The sequence below is a fragment of the Rhinoraja longicauda genome, chromosome 38 (assembly GCF_053455715.1).
Source record: "Rhinoraja longicauda isolate Sanriku21f chromosome 38, sRhiLon1.1, whole genome shotgun sequence".
Lineage (NCBI taxonomy): Eukaryota > Metazoa > Chordata > Chondrichthyes > Rajiformes > Arhynchobatidae > Rhinoraja > Rhinoraja longicauda.
In genome coordinates, this window is record NC_135990.1 from 10,072,753 (window position 1) to 10,085,552 (window position 12,800).

At 47.1% G+C, this 12,800-nt stretch overlaps 1 protein-coding gene across 1 annotated transcript in view; it reads right to left on the reverse strand.

Moving 5' to 3' along the window:
* The window catches only part of LOC144610973 (protein unc-45 homolog A-like), a 49,124-nt gene that overhangs the window by 4,867 nt on the left and 31,457 nt on the right, over positions 1-12,800 (reverse strand). Inside the window, exons 11-17 of the mRNA XM_078430020.1 lie at positions 12,584-12,678; positions 11,854-11,995; positions 10,109-10,249; positions 8,706-8,833; positions 6,456-6,522; positions 5,071-5,184; positions 3,650-3,765 (exon numbers count right to left, since the gene is read on the reverse strand). Coding sequence (XP_078286146.1) covers positions 3,650-3,765; positions 5,071-5,184; positions 6,456-6,522; positions 8,706-8,833; positions 10,109-10,249; positions 11,854-11,995; positions 12,584-12,678 — 803 coding nt within the window. The remainder of the gene's footprint in view (positions 1-3,649; positions 3,766-5,070; positions 5,185-6,455; positions 6,523-8,705; positions 8,834-10,108; positions 10,250-11,853; positions 11,996-12,583; positions 12,679-12,800) is intronic.

Below are 12,800 nucleotides of genomic sequence, written 5' to 3' on the forward strand. Positions count from 1 at the left end.
CCCGGACAGTGTAGGCCTGGGCGTCGCCTTACGAAGGTTGCATAGCAACCCACGTCCCATCCTGGGCGGCCGCCATTGGTGGAGCGGGAGCACGTGGCCGTTGGTTGGGTGAGGTCACGTGGGGCGGTGATGTCACCGTGTCCCTTATTTGGGAGTGAGGAAGTTGGCACCCCTAATTCCAGTATCCAAGTAGAGGTTCTCAGAAGACACCAGCGTGTTTCTGAGGGAGGAGACCCAGATACCCTTTTGGGGGAACACTGTGTGAGCTGTGTGGCTTCAACAGCTTCCACTTACACCTTCGTTGTGATCATGTATAGTCTCTGACTGAACAGCACACAACAAATACCCCATTGTGGTTCCAACATCCTGAGATACTTCCCAGCTCAAAAAAACACCCTTTGTTACCAAGACTTTGTTAGAAGGAGATGTTAGGGCAGATGACTAAAAACTTTGTCGGAGGTGGCTTTTGAGCTACTTGGAGCAAAAGTGAAGAACTTTAAGGTGAAAAATGGAGATGAGATTGCACCCGAGCCAGGCGACTCTGCATGCTAGTCCCAGAAGTGGATCTGCAAACAGCCCACGCTGTTACATTCTCTACTCCAACAGCAGCCCTTTATTCTGTATCTGTACACTGTGCAATCATGTATAGTCTTTCCGCTAACTAGATAGCACGCAACAAAAAAGCTTTTCATTGTTCTTCAGTGGACGGAATGGTAAATTAAACTAAACTAAAATGGAGGTCACGGTGGCGCAGCGGTAGAGTTGCTGCCTTACAGCGAATGCAGCGCCGGAGACCCGGGTTCTATCTCGGCTAAGGGGGCTGTCTGTACGGAGTTTGTACTTTCTCCCCGTGACCTGCGTGGGTTTTCTCCGAGATTTTAGATTTTATTTTTAGATTTTAGATTTAGAGATACAGTGCAGAAACAGGCCCTTTGCTGGCTTGGTAAATGTAAAAAATGTCCCTAGTGGGTGTAGGATAGTGTTAATATGTGGGTATCGCTGGGCGGCGCGGACCCAGTGGGCCGAAAGGGCCTGTTTCCGTGCCGTATCTCTAAACTAAACTAAACTAAAAGTTTAATGAGTTGATTAGATTCAGAGATAATCCTGAGGCTAGTAAGGGAGGAGAGAAGTAATGACGGAGTTACAGTGTGTGGAGAAGAATGCAGTCAGAGCAAAAGAAAGAATCATCTATTTATTTGCAAACCGCATAAGAATATTAAAACAAAGGGGCTGCCTGTGCAGCCCAGCAAACACTGTAGTGACGGGTGGAAGGGAATCTGTGTCACTTAAAACATGGGCAATAGATTTATGAGAACAAAGGCGACCAGCAGTTGTTGCAATCAGTTCAGTTTAGGTTATTGTGTCGGAAAAAATTGCAGATACTGGTTAACATCGAAGGTAGACACAAAATGCTGGAGTAACTCAGCTGGTCAGGCAGCATCTCGGGAGAGAAGCTGCCTGACCCGCTGAGTTACTCCAGCATTTTGTGTCTACCTTCAGTTTAGGTTATTATTGTCACGTGTACCGATGTACAGTGAAAGGCTTTTTCAGTTGCGTTCTATCCAGTCAAAGAAAAGACTATGCATGATTACAATCGAGCCATCTATAATGCACAGTTAGAAGATAAAGGGTACGACATGTAGTGCAAGATAAAGTCCGATTAAAGAAAATTCAAAGGTCTCTAATGAGGTACATGGGAGGTCAGAACCGCACTCTAGCTGATGAGAGACGGTTCAGTTGCCTGATAGCAGCTGGGAAGGAACTGTCCCTGAATCTGGAGGTGTGTGTTTTCACACTTCTGTACCTCTTGCCCATGGGAAAAGATTTCCACTCCCCATCATCGAGTCTGGACCCTAACAAATAGAGTAGGAAGGAACTGCAGATGCTGGTTTAAGCCAAAGATAGACACAAAAAGCTAGAGTAACTCAGCAGGACAGGCAGCAATTCTGGAGAGAAGGAATGGGTGACGTTTCGGGTCGAGACCCTTCTTCGTCTGAAGAAGGATCTCGACCCGAAATGTCACCCATTCCTTCTCTCCAGAGATGCTGCCTGACCCGCTGAGTCATTCCAGCTTTTTGTGTCTATCTTCTAATGAATGGAGGATGGTTTACTACAGCAGGTGAGTGGCGACAGGGATGCAGTCAGATGATGTTATTGAGGTTCAAGTGGCAGTGAGTGATAGCACTATTACAACCTGAAACTCCACGTTGGTCAAATGAGACACCAGTCTGAACTAAGATGGATTCAGGTTTCAAATGGTTCTATTACAATACAATACAATACAATACAATACAATATATCTTTATTGTCATTGTACCCAGGGGTACAACGAGATTGGGAATGCGCCTCCCATACGATGCACTAATTTAGGTAATTTAGACAGCAGCAACCCAACGAAACGAACAGTTGTAACAGTTTTGGACAGGGTAAAGTGCAAGTTGATCTATGCGTTGTGGCCATCCGGCTCAGCAGGACCGGTTCATAGCAGCTATGGCCCTGGGGATGAAGCTGTTCCTGAGTCTGGAGGTGCGGGCATAGAAGGCCTTGTATCGTCTGCCCGATGGAAGGAGTTCGAACATTTACAAGACATTTGGGCAGGTACACAGATAGGAAGGGTTTGGAAGGATATGGGCCAAACGTGGGCAGGGGGGACTCACATATAAGGGCGGCACGGTGATAGTTCTACTCAATAACTAAAGTCTGTAGTCCCTTTTTTGCTCTGGTTTATTTTCACCCACATGTTTAGACCGTAATGTTGTATCCTTATTGTTTTGATGTGTTTCAGCTTTTTTCTTAATTGTTAACTATATGTTTGTGTTGTCATTTGTGAGCGGAGCACCAAGGCACATTCCTTGTATATGCACATACTTGGCCAATAAACTTATTCATTCATTCATACATACAGCGCTGGAGACCAAGGTTCGATCCAGACTACAGGTGCTTGTCTGTATGGAGTTTATACATTCTCCCCATGACCTGCGTAGGTTTTCTCTGGGGAGCTCCTGTTTCCTTCAACACTCCAAAGAAGTACAGGTTTCTAGGCTAATTGGCTTGGTGTATGTGTAAATTGTCCCTCGAGTGTGTAGGATAGTGTTAATGTGCGGGGATCGCTGGTCGGCACGGACTCGTTGGGCTGAGGGGCCTGTTTCCGCGCTGTATCTCTAAACTAAACTAAGATGGGGCATGTTGGTCAGCATGGACAAGTTAGGCCAAAGGGCCTGTTTCCGTGCTCTATGACTCTAAGTTACTTCAGTTGGCATCTGGCAGCTGCAGCAGCTAAAGACTTGCATCTTTCATGACCTCAGGCATTCCAAAGTGTCCTTTGCAAATGAAGTGCATTTGAAACATGGTAAGTGAAACACAGGAAGGATATTAATGCCATAGGCAGACACACAGTTGAAGTGGGGGCCGAGATAATCACAAAATACAGTGGGACTATTGACTGTTAAAATGGTCAATATAGGGATTCAAAAAATACATACAGGCAACTGGGAAGAAACATTTTAACCGAAGAGTAACAATTATGGGAACTGCTATGAGATGACAATTAAGGTTGTCCAGATGTTTTCCCGTATGAGGAGATGTGCTCTGCCACTGGACTGCTGGAGAAGCCTCACCACCGCTCCTCCTGCCCAGCCCAGACACTCACCTCAACCTCTCACTGATTCCAGCCAAATTGGTCAACGCCATCAGCGACTCAAAGTTCTGCAGCCCCGTGCGTTCAAGGTGCAAGAGGCCGACGAGAGGTCGGATGACCTCGTAAACCTGGGAATGCAGGGGCCAAAAGGCGGTAGTTTAGTCTGTGACCATTTCCAATGCCTCAGCCGCCAACCTCGGTACTGTACCTTCCACTGCATCAGTGTGACCTCCTTGACACTACCTTATGACATGCATGCGATACGGGCAGTCAGAACACTTTATACGCTATTAGAGCCATAGATTCATACAGCACGGGGACAGCCCACCTTGCCCATGCCAACCAAGGTGCCCCATCTACATGAGTCTCACTTGCCTGCGTTTAGAGCCCACCTTGCCCATGCCAACCAAGGTGCCCCATCTACATGAGTCTCACTTGCCTGCGTTTAGCCCATTTTCTTCTAAGCCATTTCGAGCTATGTATGTTCAAGTGTCTTTTAAATGTTGTTATAATATCTGCCTAAAATACCTCTGCTGACAGCTCATTCCATCTGCCCATCACCCTCTGAGTGATAAAGATGCCCCTCAAGTTACTATTAAATCTTACTCCTCTCGCCTTAAATCTATGCCCTCTGGTTCTTGATTCCCTTTCTCTGGGTAAAAAAACTGTGCATTCATCCTGTCTCTTCCCTGCATAATCTTACACACCACTGCAAGATCACCCCTCAGCCTTCTGCACTCCAGGGAATAAAGTCCTAGCCTGCCCAACCTCCCCCTATAGCTCAGGCCTTCGCGTCCTGGCCAGATCCCTGCAGCCCACCAGCATCTTCCCCTTACCAGGGCGACCAAATCTGAGCACAACACTCCAAGTTGTCTCACGTTCGACATACCTCGATAACGGACAGATCATTTCTATGCACACAGGATGTTTCCACTAGTGGGAGAGTCTAGAACCAGAGGGCGTAGCCTCAGAATAAAGGGACCTACCTTTAGAAAGGGGATGAGGTGGGATTTCTTTGGTCATAGGGTGGTGAAACTGTGGAATTCATTGCCACAGACTGCCATGGGGGCCAAGCCAATGGGTATTCTTAAGGCGGAGATGGTCAGGTGCTTGATTGGTAGGGGTGGCATGGGTTATGGGGAGAAGGCAGGGGAATGGGGTTGAGAGGGAACAATAGATCAGCCATGATTGAATGGCGGAGTAAGCTCAATGGCCTGAATGGCCCACTTCTGCTCCTATGAATTATGAATTTATGACTTGGGTGTGCGCCAACAGACTTTGGCAGGGATAGTCCAGATGCACATCCATGAAACATGGAATTACATTTTATGCTGAATATTTGAAGTTGAGAAAAGTGCAATTCATTGTTAAAACTGTAAATCCAACGTAAAACAAGAGATAAACCCCTCTGGAAGTAAACCCTCTGCACTTACTCTTTCTCCAGGAAAAGCAATCTCTGGATTTGAAGTGATTGTGATCTTTGCCAGTGCCTGGGCAGCCTTGGTCTTGCCAGCCTCAGTGCCCTCTGATGCCAGAGGGAGCAATGCCTGTGGAAAGACCACCTGGTTAATTGTATCAAAACCAACGACACACTTACGGCGACTCACAGCCACAGGGGTGGTGCTACAATAAGCCACTGATCTCTGGCACTTGCCTGGGGGCCATTCCACCAATGTTTCCACTTAGGAAGAGTCCAAAACCAGGGGCAAGCAAGTACAATCAGTCTCATTCGATGAGTGCACTCGCAGTGAGCTTTGAGAGGAATGAATTTGATTTACTTTAGACTGTAGAGATACATCGCGGAAACAGGCCCTTCGGCCCACCGAGCCCCTGCCGACCAGCGATCACCCTGTACACAAACACTGTCCTACAACACTGGGGACAATTTATAATTTTTACCAAAGCCAATTAACCCACAAACCTTTACCCACGGGGTCACAGGGAGAAAGTACAAACTCTGTACAGACAGCACCCGAGGGAACAACTCTACCGCTGTGCCACTGTGCTACCCTTGATTTATGTAAATTCATAGAGTGATACTGTGTGGAAACAGGCCCTTCAGCCCAACTCGCCCACACCGGCCAACAATGTCCCAGCTACCCTAGTCCCACTTGCCTGCACTTGGTCCACATCCCTCCAAACCTGTCCTATCCATGTACCTGTCCAACTGTTTCTTAAACAATGGGATAGTCCCAGCCTCAACGACCTCCTCTGTCAGCTTGTTCCATACACCCACCACCCTCTGTGTGAAAAAGTTACCCCTCGGATTCCTATTAAATACTTTCCCCTTCACCTATGTCCTCTGGTCTTTGATTCCCCTACTCTGGGATCTACCCGATCTATTCCTCTCATGATTTTGTCTACCTCTATAAGATCTCCCCTTACCCTCCTCCGCTCCATGGAATAGAGATGTGAAAGCAGAATAAAGGTGTGCAGGAGAAATCAATGGAATATATATTTTAAACCTGGGATAGGGAGATGCGAAGATACCATTGTGCAGCTTAACCCTGACATGGACCAAATGGAATGAGGTTCATTTCAATGCTGGAATTTCTATCTCATTGTCAATTAAAGACTTATCAAGACTACTGTGGGCAGTAGATTCCAGTCGCATTGGAATAGCCTTCACTAACAGGGGACTTGTCCGCACTTCGTTGGGATGTATGGGCAGTTGTCTGATATTCCAGGACTGTGGCTCCTTGTGGCCTTGCTTCCCAACTCCAGAGGGCGCATTCGGAAGTGAAAATCAACTGTTGTATTCCCACCATCACCTTCACCGTCCACAGAATAAAAGCGGGAGTGTTTGGAGCTCACTCACCTTCCCCCCTCCCTGAGCGACCACAACTCCACGGTCCTCTGGGGCCTCCACCAGAGCCAGGAACACCCTGAAATACAGAGAGGGTTGGAACCATCAGTCATGCTGGGCTGTGTGTTCTGCTGTTTCCACATGTGGGGATGGACACAAAGTGCTGGAGTAACTCAGCGGGTCAGGCAGCATCTGTCACCCACCCTTTAACTCCAGAGATCCTGCCTGACCAGTTGAGTTACTCCAGCACTTTGTGTCTATCTTCGGTATATACCAGCATCTGCAGTTCCTTTCCCCACATGTGGGGACTCAATGCTATTTTACACAGTAAAAGTGAGGCTGGTAGCCTCCAGAAGAGAAAACACTGCCATATTTTTTATTGTACCCGGACATGATTAAAGAGAAGATAAATTTATAACTAACATTTTATGTGCTGAGAAACTTCGATAGTGTTCTAGCCCTTTTATAATTAACTCTACTCCTTTCCCAAAGGTCCTTGGCAGATGTTGCAACAGTAATGACTGGAACCCCCAGCGAGGAACTGTTGTGAGGGGTGGGTGGGGAGGGGGGAAGAACAAATGAGGACCCGGCGTGGGAGAACCGCCATGACGGTGGGGGGGGGGGGGGAAGAGAAACAAAGGAGGACCTGTTGAGGAATACTTTGTAACTTTATGACGCCCTTTATGTGGCGACTCTGCATACCTTGGGAGTGCAAAACAAAGAATTTCACTGTGACTCGTCATATGTAAGAATTAATCATTCGTTCATTCATTCATTCATTCGTTCGTTCATTAATTAATTAATCAATCAATTAATTAATTAATTCTAAGTATGGCAGAGATACTGCTGGGGTTTGGTTATCACGTCAACGTCCAGCTCCTTGTCCACTCAGGACCACTCTTCCTGCCCCAGGCAAGATGGCTCCAGACCATGGCGACTCTGTGTGCTGTTCCCAGAGTAAGTCAAGTCAAGTCAATTTATTTGTATAGCACATTTAAAAACAACCCACGTTGACCAAAGTGCTGCACATCTGACTAGGAAAAAAAAGAAACATACAGTGGCAGGCAGCCAAACACAACGGCGCGGCCATCTTGAACAAAATGTTAATTCAATCACCCACAGTCCAACAATAGAAGCACTAAACAGGCACCCAAATTACCCAACCCCAAAACCCCCCCAAAACACAGTCCAACAATAGAAGCATTAAATAGGCATTCAAATCACACACCCTAAAACCCCCAAAAACACAGTCCAACAATAAAAACATCAAACAGGCACTCAAACCACCCAACCCCAAAAAAGAGTAGGATCTACTATCATCCAATACAAGCACCCTACTCTTCTAAATCTCTTTTAATCCCTGTCATTTTAGCACCAATCCCTTTATTTTATCTTAGTTTAGTTTAGTTTAATTTAGAGATACAGCGCGGAAACAGGCCCTTCGGCCCACCGGGTCTCCGCCGACCAGCGAACCCCGCACATTAATACTATCCTACACCCACTAGGGACAATTTTTATATGTACCAAACCAATTAACCTACAAACCTGTACGTCTTTGGAGTGTGGGAAGAAACCGAAGATCTCGGAGAAAACCCACGCAGGTCACGGGGAGAACGTACAAATTCTATACAGACAGCACCCGTAGTCGGGATGGAACCCGGGTCTCCGGCGCTGCATTCGCTGTAAGGCAGTAACTCTACCGCTGCGCCACCGTGACCGCCCTATCTATTTACAAGTTTGGCTTAATTGTATTTCTGTATAGTATTATCTGATTTGATTGGCAAGCATGCTCAGCAAAGGTAGATACAAAAAGCTGGAGTAACTCAGCGGGACAGGCAGCATCTCTGGAGAGAAGGAATGGGTGATGTTTCGGGTCGAGACCCTTCTTCTTCAGAAAAGCAAAGCTTTTCACTTTACCTTAGTACACGTGACAATAATAAACTTAAACCTGTTTGCATAGTAATCTCAGGCAAGTTATCACATCCTAGCTTCGGTGTATTTTATCTTCGTTTAGTTTAGAGATACATCGCGGAAACAGGCCCTTCGGCCCACCGAGTCCGCGCCGACCAGCGATCCCCGTACATTAACACTATCCTACACACACACACACACACTAGGGACAATTTACAATTTTCTTGGTATCTTGGTCAAGTTTGGCCTCAAATAACTCGTAGGATTCAATGAGCCAAATGCCAATTATCTGGGCATGAAACAGCAATCAATACTCTGTCACAGTATGGAACAACTGCTGATCATACTCACCGAGCAATCATCTCCTTGCACGAGTCAGTCAGAGCTGGGCTGTCCCTCTTCGCCATGCACACCAGTGCTGACACCACGCCCGTCTTCAACAGCTTCCCAATCCGTTTCCCCACGTGCTTGGGTTTATCCTACATTCCAGAAAATGTCACAGCATTGTTGAGTCTGCTTTCAATTTTCTTAGCAACCACAGTTTTAAAGAAAAATAATCCTAACACTATTTTACACGGTGAGTCGGATGTTGGATTTTACAATGTACAAATTATGGTTTAGTTTAGGTATCACAAAATGCTGGAGTAACTCAGCAGGTCAGGCAGCATCTAGGAGAGAAGGAATGGGTGACGTTTCCGGTCGAGACCCTTCTTCAGTCTGAAGAAGGGTCTCGACCCGAAATGTCACCCATTCCTTCTCTCCTAGATACTGCCTGACCTGCTGAGTTACTCCAGCATTTTGTGATACCTTCGATTTGTACTAGCATCTGCAGTTATTTTCCTACATGGTTTAGTTTAGTTTAGAGATACAGCGCGTCGAACTGGCCCTTCGACCAACCGAGTCTGCACCGACCAGCAATCCCCGCACACTTACACTATACTACATACACTAGAGACAAGACTGTATTTAGCCTGTATTTCCTATAACTACCCATATCAAATAACTCAGAATACACTTGCTACAATTCTTTCATTTCAGCAAATATTCATTCATAATTTAACTAATGGAATATATATATTGTATCTAATCATTACCATCTACACTAGCCCCACCTGCCTGCGTTTGGTCCAAATCCCTCTAAACCTGTCCTATCCATGTACCTGGCCAAATGTTTCTTAAACATTGCGATAGTATCTGCCTCAACTATCTGCTCATTCCATACACCCACTACCCTTTGTGTGAAAAGGTTACTCCTCAGGTTCCCATTAAATCTTTCCCCCCTCACCTTAAACCCATGTCAAATTTCATTCCCATTGAGGTTCCTATTCAAACCTATGTCGAATTTCAGAGCATTTCAAAATCTATCCAGTGTGTATTCAAAGCATTGCACATGATTTAATGGGAACCTGAGGGGTAACTTTTTCACACAAAGGGTGGTGGGTGTATGGAATGTATCGCATGTGTGACCAAAAATGTGAAAAATTGTGGAATACATCTCTTCTACTTCTGAAAGCATTATTGTTTTGTACTGTATATATGACTTATATATGTCAAAGTTTATCAAGTGAAATTTTTATACGTCATGCTGACAGTTTTTGTTTCGGGTCAGAGGTCAAGTATGACTGGTCACGCGTGTGGCCTCACATGTGCTTCCCATGTCGGAAGGATTGTTTGCACGGTTCCTGTATTGTACGTATTCTTTTACTTTGAATAAAGTTTATTTTGATTAAAAAAAAAAAAAGATTGAGCACTACCTTGGGGTGCTGCTCCGGAACATGCTGCTTGGCGTACTTAGCTAGTTCCAGCATCTGTGGGTCGGGGGTTTCCTTGTCGTAACTGTTGGTGCAGTTCACGAGGGTGGACGCCACTGCAAAGAGGGCGGTTTTATCTTCCGACTGGAGAGGGAGAAAGGCGAGAGATCATTATACCGACGTGCGCCCAGCTCCAACGGCACTCAGAAGCAGGTAGTTGTAGAGCCCCCGTGAGCCACACACATCATGAAACAAGACCTCTGCTCATGCTGGCCAAGATACTCAAGTCAAGTCAAGTCAATTTTATTTGTATAGCACATTTAAAAACAACCCACGTTGACCAAAGTGCTGTACATCAGTTCAGGTACTAAGAAACGAACATACAATGGCACACAAACATAACAGCACATACATAAACAGTTCACAGCGCCCCCTCAGAGGGCCTCAAACGCTAGGGAGTAGAAATAGGTTTTGAGCCTGGACTTAAAGGAGTCGATGGAGGGGGCAGTTCTGATGGGGAGAGGGATGCTGTTCCACAGTCTAGGAGCTGCAACCGCAAAAGCGCGGTCACCCCTGAGCTTAAGCCTAGACCGCGGGATAGTCAGTAGCCCCAAGTCGGCCGACCTGAGGGACCTGGAGATAGAGTGGTGGGTTAGAAGGTTATACTCCATCTAAGCCAGTTCCACGCCCACTTTTGTCCCAGTCCCACGCCCATCCATCTCAGCCTTTCCTATCCATGTACCAGTCCAAATGTTTGTAAAATGTTGTTATAGTACCAGCCGCAACGATCGCCTCTGCCAGCACGTTCCTTGTACTCACCACCCTCGAGGTCCAATGTACAGGTACTCCCCAGGTTACGATGGTTCGACTTGCGATGGTGCACACGGCAGGGCCCCGTGGCGAGCCGCCGCTCGCTTCCGAACACGTGATCGCGCGTTTTCAATGCATTTCGACTTACGATACTTTCGGTTTCCGATGGGTTTCCCTGAAGGGAACCCCATCGGAAGCTGAGGAGAACCTGCGCAGTTAAATACTAAATGTCTCCACACACCAATGAGACCGACAAAGACAATCAGGAGTGGGGACGGTTGTTGACCTTTCTCCTCCAAACCCGAGGGTCCACTGGACCAAATGGACCCCACGTCTCAGGCCTGGCTGGGCAGCACCCTGGCACTAACGAACACCGAGAATAGTCAACTGCTTGGATAGAGTGGATGTGGAGAGGATGTGGAGAGTCTGGAACCAGAGGCCAGAGCCTCAGAATAAAAGGACGTACCTTCAGAAAGGAGATGAGCAGGAATTTCTTTGGTCAGAGGGTCTGTGGAATTCATTGCCAAAGATGGCTGTGGAGGCTAAGTTAATGGATACTTTTAAGGCAACGATTGACAGATTCTTGATGAGGAAGGGAGTCAGGGGTTATGGGGAGAAGGCAGGAGAATGGTGTTGAGAGGGAGAGATAGATCAGCCATGATTGAATGGCGGAGTAGACTTGATGGGCCGAATGGCCTAATTCCGCTCTTATCACTTATGAACCTACCTGCAAACATTTGGCTGGAGGTGACTACAAACTACACCCCTGCTCTGCCTGCCCAGAGAGACACAAACATATCAAGCACTTCAGTTTAATATTCACCACGTCACAATCCACTCAAACAATCCAAAGGGGATAATGGCAGACAGGGACACGGCTCATGAACCACACGTACACACTGGGTCTCCCTGTGTCCATCGCTCCACTGGAGACGTACCTTTGCCAGCTCAAACATCGCGTGCATTGCAGGCTGATCAGCCACAAATTCCTCCTTCACGTCAGCATCGAAGGTCAGATAGGCCAGTCCCTCTGTGGCCCAGCGTCGCGTGCTGGACTGAATCGAATCATTGCACAGCCACCTGGGCAAGGCAAACATTAATGACTTGGATGAAGGGATTAAAAGTAACATTAGCAAATTTGCAGATGACACAAAGCTGGGTGGCAGTGTGAACTGTGAGGAAGAGGCTACGAGGTTGCAGGGTGACTTGGACAGGTTGTGTGAGTGGGCGGATGCATGGCAGATGCAGTTTAATGTGGATAAGTGTGAGGTTTTCCACTTTGGTGGTAAGAATAGGAAGGCAGAGTATTATCTGAATGGTGTCAAGTTAGGAAAAGGGGACGTACAACGAGATCAGCCTCAGAAGAAAAGGACGCACATTCAGAAAGGAGATGAGGAGGAACTTCTTTAGTCAGAGGGTGGTGAATCTGTGGAATTCATTGCCACAGATGGCGGTGGAGGCCAAGTCATTGGGTATTTTTAGAGCGGAGATTGATAGGTTCTTGATGAGTAAGGGCGTCAAAGGTTACGTGGAGAAGGCAGGAGAATGGGGAGAAGGAAAAATAGATCAGCCAGGAACGAATGGCAGAGTAGACACGATGGGCCTCATTCTGCTCCCGTGTCTGATGATCTTATGAACTGCCTTTCCGAGCGTGGGCAGCCAACTCACCTGCGGCACTGCTTGGCCAGCTTGCAGGTTGAGCCTTCGGCAAACTGCTTCATGCTGCAGTCCGTCCCCCCAGCCGAGCCCACCTTGCACAGACCCTGAGAACAGGAGACATATGGTGATCCGCACGCCCAACTGAGAGCATGTCAGCTGCAGTGTCCAGTCTACGGAAAGTGGCATCGCCAAACCACCCGGACTCTGGCAACCTGCCATTCGCTTC